Source organism: Barbus barbus, assembly GCF_936440315.1.
Source record: "Barbus barbus genome assembly, chromosome: 45".
Lineage (NCBI taxonomy): Eukaryota > Metazoa > Chordata > Actinopteri > Cypriniformes > Cyprinidae > Barbus > Barbus barbus.
The window spans coordinates 21,778,541-21,798,770 of NC_136723.1; the positions used below are offsets into that span (position 1 = coordinate 21,778,541).

The following is a 20,230-nucleotide window of genomic DNA, read 5'->3' on the forward strand; positions in this document are numbered from 1 at the left end:
GATTTTTTTGCCCAAAATCATTAGGATATTAAGTAAAGATCATGTTCCATGAAGATATTTTGTAAATTTCCTACTGTCAATATATCAAAACTTAGTAATATGCATGGCTAAGAACTTCATTTGGACAACTTTAAAGGCGATTTTCTCAATATTCCACATTTTCAAATAGTTGTATCTCTGCCAAATATTTAACACACCAAACCATTAATGGAAAGCTTATTTATTCAGCTTTCAGATCATGTATAAATATCAATTTTGAAAAATTGACCCTTATGACTGGTTTTGTGGTCCAGGGTCACATTTATATATTATTTGAATAGAGGAAATTAATAAATCAGAAAGCAATTCAACTAAGTGATTATAAATAGTTAAATATAAATGTATTTCCTTAAACGGCAACTCATTTTCCACATAATTTGATTACTTCTGTAAAACAAGATAAGAGAAAGAAAAAATGTGACCAGGTGAATGGAGGAAAATTCCTGTACTGATAATTGTAAAATTAAAAGATTCAATTATGAATTATACAATAATTATGTACTTTTAAGTTTAGTTTAATATATAAATTTAGGTTACATATACAATTGGAATAATTATTTAAGAAATTAATATTTGGCTGGAAGGATCGAAATCCTGTAGCAAACAAAATACAAAAGCAAACCAATATTTTTTATTTTTAAACCCCTCAATCGGTCCCTGAGGTCTATATGACCCCAATTGAAAATGTATGGGAAATGCAAAAAAAACTTCTTTTTTTTTCATTTGTCAATAAATAAATCCAGCATAAATCTTAAAATTTCCATACAGAAATGAAGGCCTGGTACATGCTCTCTCTCTCACACACACACACACACAGTAGTGACTGTAACAGAGGGCATTTTTATAGAAATTGGCAAATAAAATCAATAAATCCTCCATAAATAATAATAATAATAAAAAAAAGTCCACAAAATTGAAGGCCATAAGAGCATCCTCAAGTACATACACACACCCACCATTCATATCTGCTTATTGCAGTTGTTTTTTGTTGGTGTTGGTTATATTTAAGTAAAATAAAACTGTTTTGATTTTACTTTTTAGATTGAAAAAACGTATGTGCCTGCAATCAAGTTTTAGTCACAACTTGCAAATTTCTGTGGCATTATTGCAAGAACGGGCACTTCAAAATACCTCAACCAACAAAAACTAATTCTAACATTTGAGAAAAATATCGTTTTATGTATTTTATAATGTTTCAATATATATTTACAAAATATATATCAGAAAAGTTGTGGGAGGAGCAGTTGGCCGCTTCCAGAAAAATGAATGGATCTCTATGGGCCTCTGCTGGATATATATGGACATTAAAATATTTTCAAAAACTGATTTCTACAAGTTTTTCTCCAACCAGCAGATAACAGAATTCTACACCTAACAACTTAAATCAAATCTAGATCATTTAAGCGATTTCACATGCAAGCTAATGGTGTAGTTGAGCAATTTTGTGGTAAATAGATACAAAACACAGCATTAATGTATAGATGAGAAGTAAACACAAAAAGATATTATTTGTATGATTAAAAATGTATATGTTCACCTTAAGTGTAAACAGGAAACAAGGACCATTTGAGGGTTAAGGTCAACATTAATTAATGCAATGTTAAATCATTCACAATGAAACCAGCAACATGTTTAAAGTAAATCTTTTGATTTCATGTTGACTTTAAAGATAAAGCAAGCTGCGTGAATGCAAAAAATGTAAATAATTCAGGCACAGCATGTGTAACATTTACTTTTTATTTAAAAAAACTCCTTTTCACATTCCAGTGTTTTTGTTTGCATTTTCTCGATTTCCCTAACAAAGGAATTCATCAGCCGACACACTTCCAACCACCTCTTGACCAGCTCCAAACGACCTCCTCAGTCCAGAAGCACCTGTGGTCCTCCAGCTTTGTGACGGTGAAGACCCCAAACGAGCCCTTCAGTCCCGGAGCAACGCAAGAACAGCCGCTTGTTGCACAACCTTTCCTGTATCCAGTCTTGTTGGATCAAAAAAAAAAAAAAGAGAAAAGCGTATTTCCACCCTCCCCGAGCAGGTATAAAGCAGTGAAAGCCCATAGATTGCAGCACACTGGATAACATACGCTAGAAACATGATTCATAATGGCGCTCGGAAACATTGTAAACAAGTTGCACTCCCCGGTATCGTCGTATAAAAACCTACCTTCGACTCTACTGTAACGTTAAAGGGATATTTCACCACAAAATGAATTCTCACACCCTCGTGTCGTTCTAAACACACAAGAAACTGGTTCATCTTTGGAAGACAAATTAAGATATTTTTAATCAAATCTGAGATGTTTCCGCCCATCCTTGAAAGTCTGTTCACCCGAAACTCAGACACTCAAAATCCATAAATCCATACAATTTGATTGAGTCTTTAGCAAGTCTTTTGAAGATTAACATTTATTTTAGGCTTTTATTTACATTCATTGGCAAACAATGTTTATTTATGATAAGGAAGACTGGAGTATGCTTGCTTGACGCGCGCGAGAAACCATTGAGATTCGTTCTCGCGCGTCAAGCAAGTACTAGCTTCTGTTTATGTTCATCGATCAATGCTTGTATAAATTAAATCCGTTCATCACATAAAACTATTGTGTCTGTTCAGAAGACTTGGATTACACTGCTCGATTCATATGATTTTTAAAAATCTCTTTATGAATGTTTTAAATCATCAGTGTTTTTGGGTGAAAAACTTTCAATGGAGGGACAGACGTCTCTCAGAATCGATGGATTAATAATATTATTTGTGCTCCGAAGATGAAAAAATTTCTCATGGGTTTGGAATGACATGAGGTTGCGTTAAGTGACATGTTTTTCATTTTAGGGTGAACTAACCCTTTAACGCAAGGCTAATTTAGACATTTTTGGTATGCAACAATAATAAAACCTCATCATTTAAGGGACATCATCAGTGCAATCGACAGTTTTTCAAAGTAAACAACGCGCCCCAACCAATCGATTCAATTAATCACAAAATTAATTCCAAACATGATTGAATAAACGTCTTTGACCGTCAATCAAAGGATAACAAACAAACACAAACTTTCCCAAACCTCAATTAGCACTAAATTTCACACGGTGGCAATTCCAAACAAAGTCGGGAAAGCTACATTTCGTACGCTTGTGGCTCAAGTAAAGTCATTTGTAATATACAAACAAATATCGCAATAGAAGCACCCAAAGCATCTGGATACTCGCGCCACCCTGTCGAAAGTTTGCGCAAAATCTCCTCGGGACGAAGTGTAGCTCTTGGCTGGTTGTGCATCGCGAACGGCTACGGAAACACGTCGCAGAGTGCGTCAGTCTGGAAGTTGGCTACCTGCGATACGGAGTCGCACCGTTAGGGCCCGTTTTGCTTTGGAGTGTCGTCTGAAAACGAACCTTCAATCGTGATGGTTTACGACTGGGAAGTGAGAGAGACAATAACGCAAGACATCGACAAAAGGACAAAGCAGTTCACTTTAATTCGCCAAGGAGTTCTCGTTGATATTCTTTATCTTCACACTATGTACAATAATTTATAGCAGTACTTCTAAAATTGCTTATTTTCATTTGCCTATGTAGTTTTGCTAGGGATATGAAGTTTACGTTTCCACTTAAAAGTGCTGTGCGGAGCACCATAGATGTTTGTGCTGAAGCCGTTGTTGAACTTTACAGTGTGCCTGTGTCTGTACGGGAGTAATGAGATGGATAAATAGGAAGAGGAGACGAGACCAGCTGAGTTCATAGACCGAGACGGGAGGATGCGTTAGGGGCCGAGGACGCCGTCGCATGGAGCCGTGCGGGTCGGGGACCGGATCGATGGAGCACTCAGATTTTGAGGGATTTTAACGTGTCCGCTCTCTTCTTCAACAGTTCCCCGATCTCCTGCAGCGAACGCAGGTAGCTGCTCTGCACCTTATCCATGGCCGCCTTCGTGAAGTTCCCTTCCGCCTGAATGAAGCGAGAAAACAGCGGTCAAAAATGCTTTTCTGAAGCATCACGACCTAGTTTCAACCTCAGATTGCGCGCACACACACACACACACACACACACACACACATTTAACCAGCTTTACACAATTTATAAGAAATTCTAATAAATAAGAAATAAGTCTGGAAAAATCCCAATTTAATGGTTTTTTTTCTAATTACAACAATTAATTTGAAAACCCAATAAATTAATTAATTGATTATTTTTAAGTAAATATCAAGATGTATTAATATAAAATCAACATGATGAAAATTTAAGATGATTTTTCTCAAGAATTTGAATTCTTACGTTTTGCTATTTAAAAAGCATTTTTGGGAATACAAAATATTCTTAACCTCTTTTCTTAAATTATAGTTAAACAAACTTAATTATTTAAATTAAACTTAATTAAATTATTAAAAAAAATCTATAAACTAAATCTAAAAACATTATAATTTTTATTTTAAATATAACTTGAAAAAAAAAAATAAGAATTACAATTAATATTAAATAACCTAATAAATTAATTAAATAAAATTATTTTTAAAAGACTGAAATCTTGTAAAAGTCTTAAGAAGTGTTTTTGGGAATACAAAACATTCTTAACTTTATTCCTTAAAAAATTTATTAAAATTAAACAATTATATATCGTCAATTAGATAATTACAATTAAACAACCCAATAAATGTATTAAATGATTAAGTAATGAAATTATTTTTAAGATTCTTCAAGAATACCATTAAGAAGTATTTTTGGGAATATTAATTTTTCTTATATAAATATCCTTAGCTTTTTCCTTAGAAATATTTTTTAACGATAAACGTTGGCTATTGAAAACTGACTGAAATTAAAGTACAAAAATTTAAAGTACTAAGATTACTAAAACGGAAATAAAATACAAATTAACGCAAAATAGAAATATGTACATAAAAACTGAAAAAAGTGCATAATGACAAAAATCATTTTAATGAAAATATAAAAATAAAAGCTAATTCAAAGTAAAAATGAATACTATAACAGTTTATAAAAACACTAGACCAAACTTGATGCTGCTAATCAAAAGTCTGTCTTTCTGAGACGCACCTCAGACTGGGTTTGTCCCTCCAGACTGAGGGCTTCCAGCTTCAGCGCCGTCAGGCTGATCTCCTGGCTCTTGATGTGCTCCAGCGCCTGGTTGAGGAGACTCTGCAAGCTGCCGCTGAACTCCTGATAGGCTGAGAGCACCGGCGGCTGTGTGGGAGACACAAATCAGCACATAAACAAGACTGACCCACATTCCCTCCAACCCTACACTGCGTAAATATTGACTCGGGAGAGAGGTTCAACAGAGATCAGAGCCTTACTACCGTTACAGTGCTGGCTTCTTTTTTCTTTTTCTTCTTCTTCTGTAAACTGGACTTTAAGGGCCGGAGGACGCTTCCACAGTAATTAGACACCCATAGGACGATACAAACGGTCTGCGGCCAACAGTTAAAAATGAATTTTTTATTTTCTCAACAGTGTCATGTATTCTCTTAAATTCGGTGATAGAGAGAGACTCACTTCAACAAAGTAGACTAGATTCTCCAGTAGAAAGTGTTGAGTCTTGCTTTGACCGTCTTTAACTTCTAATAGGTCACCTTTACATTTTTCCAACATATCTGGAAAAGTAGGAAAAAAGTCAAAATGAACCCATCTGCAACACATTTAACTTTTGTAATGTGAATTATTTTCATCAGGATTTGACTGGATACTGAAAGTGGGCTGAATAATAGTAATAATAATAATAAATACCAAGACTTGGTGACATCAGCAGAAAATAAATAATTTAATAAACAGACAGTTGTTTTATTTTGTTGAATTATTTTCACCAGGATTTGATTGGATGGTGAAAGCGGGCTGAATTTTTATTACTATTTTTTATTATTTTCCTGCTCACATAGACTTGGTTACATCAGCAGAAAATAAATGTCAGAAACACAGGCAATTATTTCATTTGACCGAAAGAAAATAACCAATATTGATCTAAAACATCATCTAATAAAACGTGACAAATCTGTTTTAAACATACCTTGAAGTTGTACTGCTAAAGACTTGAAAAGATTAGATATTTGTGTTTGAAGCTCTGTTGATTCGTCTGAAAATACAAGAGACATAATTATGTACTACAATCATAAGTAAAATTAAATTGAAGGATTAAAAATCTAATAAAATATTACATAATGTAATATACAATAAATTGTATAATTTAATTACTATGATTTATAATATAAAATGATTTTTTTGAGTAGGATCTTATTTGTTTCAGTCTTTTTCAGGCCAGAAAAATAAACTTACAACTTGTAACAAAATATATATGCTAATATTTGTTATAAAATCAAACAGGATTGCTAAGCAGATGGCGATGTACATCATGAGGTGTGAAGTAACGAACCCAGGCCGGCGGTCTCGAGCTCCTGGAGGTGCAGGGGGAGCTGTAGGGAGGAGAGCTGACACTGACAGCAACCGCTGGACAGAGCCTGAGCCAGACGAGACCGCACAGGTCCCAGAAACGGGTACTGATGCTGTGAACCACAACATACAGGCACAATCAATCAACTTAACTCCCTTCTTTATATCCAATATATGTTCTGAAAACTGTGTACAACTTTAAAAAACCTTTCAATTATACACAAGCTAATCTTTTTTTCCTTTAAATTGAAGTTGTCTATTTTGTTAGTGTTTAACATTGTAAACAAAAAGTAGAAAAATCTTGAAATAAAAACTTTTCTTCATTTATTGTAACTAAAACTATTAAGAATCACCTTTGTTAATCAAAAATTAAATGTTGCCTTGGCAACTAACTGAAATAAAAATAAATTACTTGCATTAAAACTAAAATTGAATAGAATAAAGCTCAATGGAAAAGAAAATCTCCTAATAAAAATGGCAATCACATCACAAAATTACTAACTAATATTAGATGCAAAAACTTAAAATGAGAAATGTTAACCTAAATAAATGAAGCACTAAAATGACTAAAACTGAAAGAAAAATTAATTAGAAAAGAAACATGAAATATTAAACAAAACAAATAAATAATAAAAAAAAGCTAAAGTTAAACTAAAATGAAAAATACATAAAGCTAATTCTAAATATTAATAAATACTATAGTAGTGTATATATATATAATACTAAAATAATTTTCTTCACCCACATCTTGGTTACAACAGAAACAAAACCAGGTGAAGGTATTGGCTATGGGTATTTATTATTAAATAATTTATTTGGTTTTAATGTGTACAAATTTGTATAGGATAGTATTTTTTCATTTAAAATTTTTAAAAGATTAGTTGTTAAAATTGCAAGTATAATATTGCATGCATGCAAGTAATATGTCCTAAAACTTACATGATGCATATACAGTTATGTGGAGCAGAAATTTCGACCAATGGAGAAACACACACAGCATTTGCTAAACGGTCTGTAACGGTTCTGACCTGCTGCTGTTTTTCCGTGAACTGTGTGGCCTGGTTTAGCGTGTTTTCTAGCTGTGAGAGCAGCGACTGTAGGGAAGACGATTTGGCTGCCACTCCATTTTCAGTCGTCTTCTCAGAGTTACGTGGTGCTGGCGGGTGAGTGAGCGCAGAGATGCAGCCAATCAGACGCAGTGTGAGCGACCGCAACCTCAGCCACAGGGTCTCGTCTTCTAGAGAGCGCTGCTTGTGCTCCTCGTTCAGCTCCCTGCGGTTTGTGATCATTATTAGAACAAACCAATGCTTAAAACGAGTGATAGTTCAGGAGGAGGGTCTCGTCGTACCGGTCCTTAGGGTTCCAGCCGACGAGCACAGTCAGGTCGCGGTTGTCCCTTAAGCTGTCCCAAGGGATGTCGTCCTCTTCCGGACACAGAGACATTGATTTTACGCTCTCCTCTAGAGGAGATGATCTGTGCAATGAAAAGACAACAATCAACAAAATCGTCTTTCGACTTCTAAAACGCAGAAAATACGACAGGTAAAGATAAAGCGACTAACATGTCGGCTTCCAGGAAGAGGTCCAGCAGCATCCTCTCCGTGCGCACCTGGGCAAAGTGCAGCGAGTGATTGAGTCGGTTCCTGAAGGCGATAAACTCAGGGATTTTCTCAAAAGCACCGTACTTATATGCTTGAATGATGTATTCTGAGGTCTGTAGGAACAAGCAACATAAGCATAAGTAAATGATGACAGAATGGTCATCTTTGGGAGATTCTGTACTTATAGTGTCATTAATCAGAATGATGACGTACATCTTTCTGGTTCGAGTGAAAAAACCTGAGGGAGAAGTTACAAGATTGGGAAGCAGCAGCAAACTGGCCCAAAGACTCTGCATAGCGGGTCAACAAATACCTGGACAAAGACAAATCCAAGAGATCATTGTTATATTTTGTACTTTGAAAAAAATCTAAATATTATACATAACATATGCACATATAAAATGTATATTTTAATCAAATCCACCATAACAGTCTGTGAAAAGGGTGCATTAAAAATAGCTCTTGCTAAATATAAATATAGAAATTAGATTAAAAAAAAAATTAACTTAAATGAAAATTAGAAATGCTTCCTGAAATAAAATAGGTTTAAGTACTAAATTTACTATAACTGAAATAATAAATTAAAGCTAAACAGAAATATGAAATACTACAAAAAATTTAAATAAAAAAAAAGTACATCACACTACAAATTAAACTAAAATATATAAATATAAAAAATATATTAAAATAAAAGGTAGTACTAAATTAAAAAACAAAACAAAAAAAACACTATAACAGTAGATAAATAATACTAAAATAACACTGTTCTTCACTTACATCATGGTTACAGAAGAAACCAGGTGAAGTTATTGGATATTTATTTTTACATGGTTTACTTGGTTTTAATCTGCACAAATATGAATGAAAGAGTGTCTATTTTCAATGGTATTATTGATTTTCCAATATAAAGAAGTACAATATTTTGTGTATGCAAATGTGCCGTCATAAAACTTGCATCTCTAATAATTAAAAAAGATCTTTCAAATTTAGAATAAGGTGCATTAATTAATTGACAGGTAACATATTCAAAAATAATTAAATGTTACCTTTAACATAATAATAATAAAAAAAAGATACGTTCTTACCCTATGGTGTCGTGCTGGACGTGTTTGGCGTCCAGACTGGAGTAAAGATCTACCACCGGCTCAAAAGCCCCCAGTCGGCAGTACAGAAGCAAAAGCAGCAGTTTGAACTGAGCGTTGGAGGAACTGTGGGAGAGACCTTCCTCTAACAGCCCCAGACCCTGCCACAACATGTTCAGATCACCTACAACACAGACACAGCACTCGTTCATCAATAACAAGAAAACATGAACGCTTTCAATCAAGCTGACTGGAAAAATGAGGAGCAGACTCACCCGTCTCAATCCACAGGTCAATATAGACATGAGCCGCCATGAGACAGTACAAATCTGAGAACTGTAGCTCTGTTTTTAAACAGGACTTCCCTAGAACAGAAAGAAAATGGGAAATGGTAAGACTGCTGCTACTGAACATTACAGGTCAAATAAAACATATTAAATAGAAATAAATGTACAAAGTCTGATAGAAAGCGAAAAAATTAGATATCAAGTGCTGTCAAATGACTACTCGCGATTAATTGCACCCAAAAAAGTTTTTGCTTACACATATATATATATATATATGTGTGTACTGTGTATATTTATTATGTTTATATAAATACACACACAGTATAAATTTTGAAAATATTTACATGTAATAACTTATATTCATATAACTTACATTATATATATATTTATTTAATATATAAACAAAACATTTTTCTTAAATGTATACATGCACGTGTGTATTTATATAAATATTAACAAATATACACAGTAGACACGCATATTTCATGTAAACAAAAACTTCAATCGCAATTAATTGTTTGACAGCACTAGTATTATCATTTAAAAAAAAGGAAAAATTCATAAGAGTTCAACCTGCCTAGTCATCTGCTTACCGAACTGTAAGCCATGCCGGTAATGTGCCTTCAGTTCTCTGATGAGGCCCAGTTTGCCCTCGGTGTTGAGCGCGTGCTGCTGACCCAGACTTCGGCTCAGCTGGGTCACACACAGATGTCTCTGCAGAGCCCGCGTGTCTCCTGGAAGAGCAACACCATCCTCTCCCGGAGCGCCCAGCGGCACGGCCTCCATTAGCCTGTTGATGAACTGAGACGGTCGCAAAGAAAGTTAGTATATATTTAACACCTTATTTTAATTAGTTATGAAAAAAACTAACAAACACACCCATTCTGCCCCATCCCAGACCTACGCAGGTCATCTTACGCCTGCTTCACACATACTCCGTTCAGAATGCATATGCGGTGCATATTTTTTCCGTGCCCATGCTAACATGTTGGAGCATTCACACTAGGGCTGTCAAAAAGGCTGCAAAACTAAATTCAAATTTTGTGCTTAAAAATGATCAATATGCAAACTATATTCAAATTTAATAGGCATAATTTCAGTTAGAGGGAAAAAAGTTTTTGGCTTCTGTGGCCACAAGAGAGTGCATTGAGCAAAATATTCCTAATGCACATTTATTCAAAGTAATAAAATAACACGACTATCTTTGAAAAAAGTGCCTAACGTTTAAAATAATGTTTATAAACCACATATAATTAAGTTGCTTAAACAATTAGAAACAAAACAGCATCATGTATGTATGTATAGTTTATTACAATGGATTGAAAACCAATCACAAAGAGTACTTTTTTCATTTAAAAACATGAGATGAAGTGGGATAGGGAACATGTCTCGAGACATGTTTTTTAATTTTACATGGCTTTCTAAACATGCGGCTCTCTTGTGCGAGAACAAAGTGCAACGGTGATAGATGTCCCAATAGGAAATGTGATTAATATGCGTTCTGTGTGAATGGCTTGGTTTCAGTTTTGTCGTAGATCATCTCTGCATTGATGTTCTCTTTTTCCACAATATTTTGAATGAGCAGCACCGAATCTAGTGGGTACAAAAGCATTAAAATGCAACATCATCGCATTTCGTGCGCCATTGATAAGGCTGCCTGACGCACACCTAAAATTCGAATGCAATGTTTTTTGCATTCAAATGTGGATTTTTATTTAGAATTCAACAAATATTCCAATTCTGAATTTTTATCTGACAGCCCTAATTCACACTGTACGTGGCTGCGATCCATCAATACGTTCCAGGAGCATAGGGGTGTGCGGAATTGTTGTTTAAACAACATGCAGTTTGGTTCACTTTTTGTTTTTTCTTGCAACTGTATATACACACACACACACACGTATAAAATTTATTTTCTTATTCGATGCACTGATCTTGCTTCTCATCGTGATTACCTGCACATGTTGGTCAGGTGTGAGAAGATCCAGAAAGATCTTCAGGTCGGTGATGCAACATGGCTTGTCTCCAAACTTCACAAAGAACTGGAACATGAGCTCAAGAGGTTCACCTGCATCATGGTAGGAAAACACGTCAGAAACATACAGCAAACATGCAGCCTGTGTTGTGTTGAAAGAATCCCAACCAACTGTGTACCTAGCTGCTGTGCCTCAGGATAGCTGCGCTCTCTGAGCCGTCTGATAAGCTCCAGACGAGCCAGGTATGGCCCTCTCAGATGCTTGGACTCCTTCGCGTCTTCTGTGGCTACTCGGTCCTGCGTGAAGTGGATGGCCTGGGCTGTGGAGGCATGCACCTCCCCTTCTGCAGAACTGCAATAGTGAGAGAACACAGCATGCATGATACAGAGAGACAGAAATGTGTTCAGAATAGATTTGCCATACTTTTTAGTATGCAAACTGTGCTCAGTATGCATGGAAAATCCAATCACCTACAGCCAGGATACAACGCAGTGCACCGGACTTTCCATCTCATGTGTGACAAACTCTTTCCCAGTTAAGTATTGTAAATGTTCTACTTACTGAGCTCCTTCTTGCGGAGGTGCCCAGCTCTGATCAATAAGGTGGAACAAAGAGTCAAAGTACAATAAGTAGAACTGCCAGTCGTCAGGGCTGCGGAGAGAAACAAAAAATGACTAACATCTTAAGTACTGAAAATGCATTGCTCAAATGGAACGATTTCACTCCAAAATTGCTATTTATGTTAAATCCGTTCAAGAATCAGAGAGAAAACATATCAGTAGTGGACTCACTTTTTTAGGAGCAGCTTGCAGGACAGCGCGTTGCACTCGGCCCAGCGCTCCAGACGGCGATACAGCATCATGCATTTGTTCTCACGGCTCTGCAGTTCACTGGTCAGCTTCTCTGAGGGAGAAAACAAGGCAAAATGACTAAGAGACATCAAATGTATAGACAAAAAAAATGTAATGGTTGCACATTCTTTGCGATACAAACATCAAATGCAACGTCACTGGTAGAAGCACATAGAATTGATAATGTTTTGGAAAGAAGTCTCTTATACTCATCAAAGCTGCATTTATTTGATTAAAAATAAGACAGTACAAAAACAGTAAAAATAATTAAATATTATTACAATTTAAAATAACTCTTTTGCATTTTAATATTTTAAAACAGAATTTATTCCTGTGATGCAAAGCTGAATTTTTAGCCACATTACTCCAGTCTTCAGTGTCACATGATCCTTCAGAAATCATTCTAATGCTCTGAGTTGCTTTATACCAAAAAGAGATGTGAACTATAAGCTATAGAAACTTGTTTCAGGGTTTTTACACCTTTTCCAAATTCAAATTCAAGCACTTTTCAAGGTGCATTTTCAAGATTTTCCAGCACTTTAAACTGTGGTAAATTACATGTTTACACACACACTTGAGTTTTTTCACTTTCAATCAGATGTTATTGTGCTATTAAAAATCACCGGTCTGGATTGCATATAGCATTGCATAATATTTATAGTATATCAATTATAAAATAAAAATAAAGAAAGAAATAATTTACTGGGTACCAGCAGCATTTAAAATTAAATTTAAGACTTTTTAAGACCTGCACAAATCAAATAAATACTGTATGAGCGGGGTAAGGCAATGTTCTATGGTAACACCATAAACCATAAAATGACTGAAAAAAAAAAAAACATGATTTGCAGTTCAAATACAGGTTTTCACAAATAGAGTTTTAAGTGACAAACTTCACATTTCAGCCTTTAAAATATTTTTAAGAAATAAAGAAAAGGGATGAGTCAGAAGTATAAAGAATTGTTTTGTTTTTTTCCAGCGGTTTTGATGGCAGAGGATGAATTTCCATTTTCAATAACCCCGCCTGCTGTTTTTGTTCAGAACAAAAAGCTTGTGCCCTCAAAAATCTAAAACATTTAAACAGTAAAATGTCTTGTGTACTTTAAATACATATTTACACTTTTGACTCATCCCTTTCCTTTATTTCTTAAAAATAGTTTAAAGGCTAAAATATGAGGTTCTGTCTTCCACTAGGTGGCGCTTTTGGAACAGCATGAATATAGTGGTTTGCCCGGTAACGGCTGTACACAAAGCAGCGCTGTGCTCATAAACACTAAATTATCAGACATTATATGTCGGTGAGATTAAACGAAAATGCCATTGAAACTTCTCTGAAGGCAATCGGTTCACTTCAGAGATAAATTAATATAATACCCATGCTGCATTTTGAGTTTGAAATGTTTATTTTATTATTTCACTTTAATCGTGACAGCCTTAACACATTTAGTTTAACTGAGCATGGGCATTTTTGCTTACCTTTACAGGACTTGAAAGCACAGACTCTCCCATGAAAAAAGCAGCATTTACAGGAGACTTTACATTATTTTAACCATAATTTGAATTTGTCATTTTCAAGCCAACGCTCACAGAAGCGGCAACCTCCCGACGTGTTTTTATCTCCCGCTCTGTTCTGTCAGATGGTGCGCATCAATAAAGACAGACAGATCACACTACAGCAGACTAGAGCGGAGCTGTAGCTTATTTTATGTAAACCCCCCCACTAAGAAGTATTCCGTAAGAAAGGGAATTATGAAACCACTACAACTGCATTCTCAAGTACTTCCAAGCACTTTATCCAAAATTCAAGCATTTTCAAGGATTTTACAATTCAGAATTTTTTCTGAGAACTGCAAAATATAAGTTTAAAATTCAGACTTTTTTGCTTGCAAAGTTTTTTCCTTCCGAGTTTATGCATCAAATAAAAAAGGTAACAGTGACTTTTTATCTCTCAATTTATTTTAATTTTATATCTCACTAATCTGAATTTATATCTTGAAATTCAAAAAAAGTCAAAATTACCTACACATTTTTATTTTGATCCTGTGTTGGACACAAGCTTTCATAATAACGTGCTCTTTATATGGAGACAAATCCCCAGGAGTTGGTAATTGCTGTTTTTTTTTTACCTGCTTCTCATCTCTGGTAACTGGCAGCACGCCACACATGCAACACAAAGACATTCAACTGGAAATAACCCAGAATATTCCTTTGAAGAACACACATTGTTTTCTCCTCACCTCCAAGTGGCCCCTGAACTACCTCCAGCGCCTCCACATATTTCCCCAAACGCTCCAAGATCATGAAGTACAGCTGGACCTGGACAGCCGATGGAAAATGCATCATAAACTTCAAACGGCTGAAATCAGAAACAGATTATTGATACCAAAGTCCTACCTCAGCTTCTGCTTCTATTTTCTCCTCTTTTACCATTTTTTCCACCATACGCTCAGCCAGCGGCAAGAACATGGTCTGAGAGAGCTTCTCGTCTTGTGCTGAGATGGCCTGAAACACATATTGCATTGCTGATGTTGATTTATTTTGTTCTGCATGGGTTCATCTCTGATATGCATTGTTTATGTAAGTGAGAAAACATCCCCGTACCTGCATCACCAAGCTCATAACTGACCAGAAGTAATATGGGTTTTTGGGGACAATTTTATACAGCGCCATTCCAGCCTGTCAGAAGTGTGGAAAGACAAAACATATATTTTAGAGATTCATGATTAACTATGCAGCCCTATTAAATACAATCTCTATATGGCTTAATGCAATTATTAAATCTCAAAGTTTGGGTCGCTTATGATATGCATTTGGGAACAACCAACTTCCTAAAATTGAAATGCAAATTGAAACGGCTGTTGCCAACAAAAAGAGAAGCTTTAAGGGCCTGTGGTTTACCAGCAAAATAAAAGCTAGATGGTTTAACATTTGCAAATGCAGAAATTAAGAAAACAAAAAATATTAACACATCAACTTCAACTTAAATAAAATAATTATAATTACAAAATTTTTCCATAAATACTAGATATATAATTATACTTTAGAGTGGATATTAATTATTTTGTTTAATATTTTGTTTAATAATAATAATAATAATAATAATAATAATAAAGGCTCCCTGCGCTTTTCCACCAAAATAAAAAATTCAATCATTTAATGTTTGAAAATGCACAAATTAATAAAGCCATAAAAATTAGTCCAGGAAAATTAAATATTACATTACATAATTTTAAATACTAGACTTTTTTTGTTTGACAGTGAATAATAAATATGACTATTTCTTATTTTGCTTAATAATTTAGCCATTTAAAAAATAATATTTTAAATAATAATAAAAATAATGGCTCCCCGTGGTTTTCCTCCAAAATATAAGTTCAATTCTTTAATGTTTGAAAATGCAGAAATGAAGACATCCATAAATATTAGTACTGGAAATTATTATTATTATTATTATATAACACTTTTTAATATTAGATTTGTTTTATTTTAAAGGGAATAAGTAGTACAATTTCTTGTTCTTATTTAGTTAAATTTTTTAATAACAATAATAATAACTGATAATTTGCTGACTTTTGCAGCCCTACAAACAACCATAGTAAACCTGGAGCTTTTGTTTTTTTTAAACTGAATTTTAAATCACAATTTTTCCCCATATCATGCAGCACTAATTCATTTTTTAAACAGGATGTAAAGACTTGTGACATCAGAGAGGGCACAAACAAAACCTGTTGCATTTTTTTGTACTCTCCGACCCGGGCGTAGGCCATGAAGAGGTGAGAGTGATACTCCTCGCTCGTTGGAACTTTCCGGACTGCAGCTTCATAAAGCTTGGTCACTAACTCGGCTATAGAAATAAAGTGACAAATTCACAAAATTTGAGTTTGTGGTCCTTGTCAATTTGTATATTAAAACCACACATACTCTGAATGGCATTTCGGTTCCAGTGAGGACAGAAAAATGTAATTCATAGTTGATGATGAGGTTCTGTGTCTGTGCTTTCAACACTCACGCCGGTGCATTTCTCTGTAGAGGATGGTCAGTGCTTGCAAAGAGTTATCATCTGTGGGTTCGAGAACGGCCACTTCCTGCGCCAGCGTGAAGGCTTCATCCTGTTTGCCGGTGCGCTGCAGACCGATCGCCTTCAAGACCTGCAAAACAAGAGCAAAGCATACAACAATAGTGTCTGGAGCAATAGGAGGTCAAATTCATGATGTTTTTCTTTCTTAAACAAAACAGCCTTTTGTGTTGACCACTGTCCACAGCATCATGTGAAGTACGACGTGAATCCATCAGTTCTGCTAATTCTTTGTGACAATTAGCTTGAGCGAACCAATCACAGCCTGAGCTGACCAAAATTAAACTGGAAACTGTGTTTGGTGGGACTGCATGAATAATCCAAATAAAATCTAAATCGCAATATGGCTTAGTGCAATTATGCATGTTTCAAACATAAGATTTAACTTTGTTTTTCTGCCAAAATAAAACTTGATGGTTTAACGCATGAACATGAAGAAATTATGACAGCTGTAAGTACTGCAATTTTACAGTTGTTCTGTCAAATTATCATATTTTTCTTAAATATTTTTATACAGGCACTGTTTCAGTTAGTCTGATTTATTGTCATTAGCCTGGCTTATCTGGTAAACTTTTTTTTATGAAACAGGCCCCAACTCTACAAAGAAGCATAACAAATCTGCAGCTGGCTAAAGTATTTTAAAATCACAATCTGTATCTGAAAAATAAATGATATTTTCCCACCCCAAAGTTCAGCCCTAGTGTTTGCTATTAATATGACGAGCTGGTCAAGGAGTTCTGGATGAAAAAAAATAATAATAATAATAAAAAAACCTTTGCGCAGTGAAGATCTTTGTGCTTCTTGAGCAGTTTTTCAGCCTGCTGGATTGCCATCTTGTTATTGCCATTGTCCAGGTAATCTAGAAGAGAAAAACATGTACATTACAACAAAACAGCACTGGTGTGGATGTTACCAACATCTTTAAAGTGCCCCTATTATGGATTTTTGAAAATGACCTTTCATGCAGTGTGTAACACAGCTCTAAGTGAATGAAAACATCCTGCAAAGTTTTACATCTGAAAGTGCACCGTTTATAAAGTTATTGTCTCTGAATAGAAAGAGTCGACTCTGAATCATTGAAACGAGTCGTTTTTAAAAAGAATCCCAAGCCGTTTCATGTTGACGTCAACATGAAACATTAACATATTGCCCGCCCACTTGTTGGTCTTTTTGCATTGGTCTGAATGAAAATGTAAATTCATTCTTTGCCACTAGGTGCCGCTTTTGGCATTATTTTTTTATCAGGCATTACAGGCGTGATGAAATGAAAATGAGACCAATCGACCAATCACCGCAGATTAGCGGCACGCAAAGGAGGGGTTCGGAAAAATGAATCGTTGAGCGAATCATTAAGGAGTCGTTGAGCAAATAAGGTAAAAATAAATGCATATTATAAGACAACAAAAAAGTTTTTTGACCTTGCATGCATGTCCACCAGTTATTGGGGACTCCCAAAACCAAAATATGATCTTTTCACTACCCAAAATATGGGCACTTTAACAATTACCAAAGAGAATAACCATGTGTTTCCATTATTAAAGTGTAAATTAATACTGATAAACCTCAATGGCACTAATCTGCCAGTCAAACATCACTAGATCAATACCTTACTATAATTTAAAGTATGCATGCAGTTACAAACCTTTTTTTGAATTCAAATTTTGGATCCTTTTTTAAATTCATGAAGGTGATGTAAATGATAACAGAAACTAACTACATTACGCCTTCAATCAGCTTCTTTACCACACAGAGATGGTCATGAGAAACTAAACGCCGCAAGAAACCTTGAGTAACACTATAGGTGGGGAAAATGCAACAAAAATTAAATATGACCCTTTCAAAATAGGTATTATGTGCAACTTGTACATACAGTCATGCTAAACAACAAGTGAGTACCCAAGAGCATCGGTAATGACCAGGACTAGACGGCTGCAGAAACGCAGCACTGCATCACACACATAGACCCCCGACTGTGAGAACGTTCTCTCACTGGCTGTTAGATGCGATTCGGAGTGTAGGAACCCTCTTCTCTCCCCACCCTTCCCATGAGTCTCTGCTAAAAGAACACAGGACCATGTCTGACGACAGCTGGATGCCAAATTTAACCAGGCCAGACTGTAGTTTTAGAACACTTCCGCATGTCTGCCTCTTAATGCATCTTTCCTGATAACTGTAATATTTCTTATCAATCCCCCACACAAATACAGATCGATTTCACACAACAGGATGGCAAAACAAAGCACCAGAATAAAGGTCATTGATCTATTGAGTGTAATAAACCTCACATGCACAGAGTGGCATCTCTAGTTTAGTAGAACAATAGCAAGTCATTGACATTTTATTTATTCCATTAAAAAAATAACAGTAGTATTATAAAAATCTGTTTCAATCAATGCAATTTGATGCACAAATCTGCACAGTCTGATCTTAAGAACCTGGAATTATATTTAAAAATCAGTTTATAAAATTGCAATGATTAATTCTGGGCCTGGTTGCTATTAAAAAATATTTGAATAATTTTAAATATAATTTTTTTTAATAATCTAAAATATTGTAATATAATTTATTAAAAGTTGTGTCTTAAATATTTATACAGTGGGTTAACTGTTTTAAGTCAATAAGGCAGATCATGCAATAACCATGCATCTTTACTTACAAGACGGATTGGAAATACTAATCTTTGTGTTAATAAGAAAAAATATAAATTACTTAATCTATCTTCATTCTTATCTACCTATCATTTAGGCTACCTAGCAAGTGTAAGTGAATGTTAGATGGACTACATTTCTACATGCAAATTGTTTAGTCTTGACCAAGTTCAACTATTAATGAAAAATAAATAGAAAAAAAATAAACGAGTTAAACAAAAATATAATATTAAATTAACTTAAACCAAAGCTAAATCTTTCCACCTTAAAGTATATTAAGGAAAACTAATGTACAATTATATGACTATATACACATCAATAATTAATAATTTAACAAGTTTGTAATGTATAAAATATGCAAATGCATTAATATTTACTACATGCACAAGCACTGACATACATACAGTCAGAAATACAGTAAGATAGCATACTATGTTGGCAGATAAGACACAAATGTCAGTGGTGTCCCACAAGGCTATGCATTAAGACCAACAAAGTTTAAGGGTTCATGCATTTAAAGCCATTTATAGGGCATTTCTGCACAGCTTTTGAGAAAATGTCCTAAATTAAAACGTAATAGCTCAAAATTATACAAACAAAGAGGTTTACAATTAATCTCTGGAAGACAATAAGCAGGTCTATCTTCAGATCATTTAGCCACAAAGCTCAGCTTTATGCATCTATAAAGTAACTACTCGTGTTATTACAGCATTAATAAATTATTAAGCGTGTAAAGCATCTGTCTGAGACTCTATACACATAACAACCAATAGAAAATACGAAAAATTAAAGAACAAATGGCTCATATTGAGTCTGTTAATCTCTTTGACATCTCAAACAGGTAATGAGCCGGTTGATCAAATGACATTAACACAGATCTCTGGAACTTTAAACAGTATATCAGTGTTTAGATGGGCTATAAACAGGATTTATTCTACCGATTGAAACGTCAGAGTGTGACCGCGTAAGGACGCACTGTCATCCGGCGCCGCAGTCGAACCGACACCGCGGCTTCAGCTCCACAGGCCTCACCGGCTCTCCACAGCTCCTACAGCCCTTTACTAAACTCAATAACCCACATGCCGGTCCTACAGCACTAGTCAGACCCGCTAGGTCTGTATAAGCTCAGGCGTGTGATGTGAATCGTACCGTAAATGGGTCGCAGTCTCCTGTCGTTGGGGTCTTGCACATGGCCCCTCGCCGCCATGATGGAGCAGAGCAGGATTAATTGGTGCGCATGCGCAGAGCGAGCACTCCGGAAAGACTTTAAACAGGAGCATGGAG

The 20,230-nt window shown here is 35.2% G+C and overlaps 1 protein-coding gene across 2 annotated transcripts; it reads right to left on the reverse strand.

Annotated features, from left to right (window-relative positions):
- Positions 1-655: 655 nt before the first annotated feature.
- On the reverse strand, positions 656-20,181 carry LOC306864206 (N-alpha-acetyltransferase 25, NatB auxiliary subunit-like). 2 transcript variants are annotated; one of them, XM_079408032.1, is made up of 24 exons: positions 20,096-20,181; positions 17,072-17,157; positions 16,233-16,371; positions 15,949-16,067; positions 14,825-14,899; positions 14,618-14,725; positions 14,461-14,539; positions 12,164-12,275; positions 11,934-12,023; positions 11,551-11,723; positions 11,352-11,464; positions 9,990-10,197; positions 9,385-9,474; positions 9,113-9,293; positions 8,241-8,340; positions 7,989-8,140; positions 7,775-7,900; positions 7,455-7,698; positions 6,410-6,539; positions 6,047-6,112; positions 5,539-5,636; positions 5,343-5,453; positions 5,080-5,226; positions 656-3,978 (listed from the first exon to the last, which is right to left on the reverse strand). In XM_079408032.1, exons 1-24 carry the CDS (start codon positions 20,151-20,153, stop codon positions 3,856-3,858), a joined length of 2,928 nt encoding a protein of 975 aa, XP_079264158.1. In that variant the 5' UTR covers positions 20,154-20,181; the 3' UTR covers positions 656-3,855. The 2 variants fall into 2 exon arrangements, with proteins under 2 accessions (XP_079264158.1, XP_079264157.1); XM_079408031.1 differs by having other exon boundaries at positions 1,766-3,978; positions 5,340-5,453.
- Between the last annotated feature and the right edge of the window lie 49 nt (positions 20,182-20,230).

Coding starts and splice junctions, on each gene's coding strand:
- LOC306864206 (XM_079408031.1), bottom strand. CDS start 20,153: ATGGCGGCGAGGGGCCATGTGCAAGACCCCAACGACAGGAGACTGCGA. Junction 7,699..7,774: donor GGCTGGAACCCTAAGGACCG/GTACGACGAGAC, acceptor CACAAACCGCAG/GGAGCTGAACGAGGAGCACA. Junction 6,113..6,409: donor GCTCGAGACCGCCGGCCTGG/GTTCGTTACTTC, acceptor TTGTATTTTCAG/ACGAATCAACAGAGCTTCAA.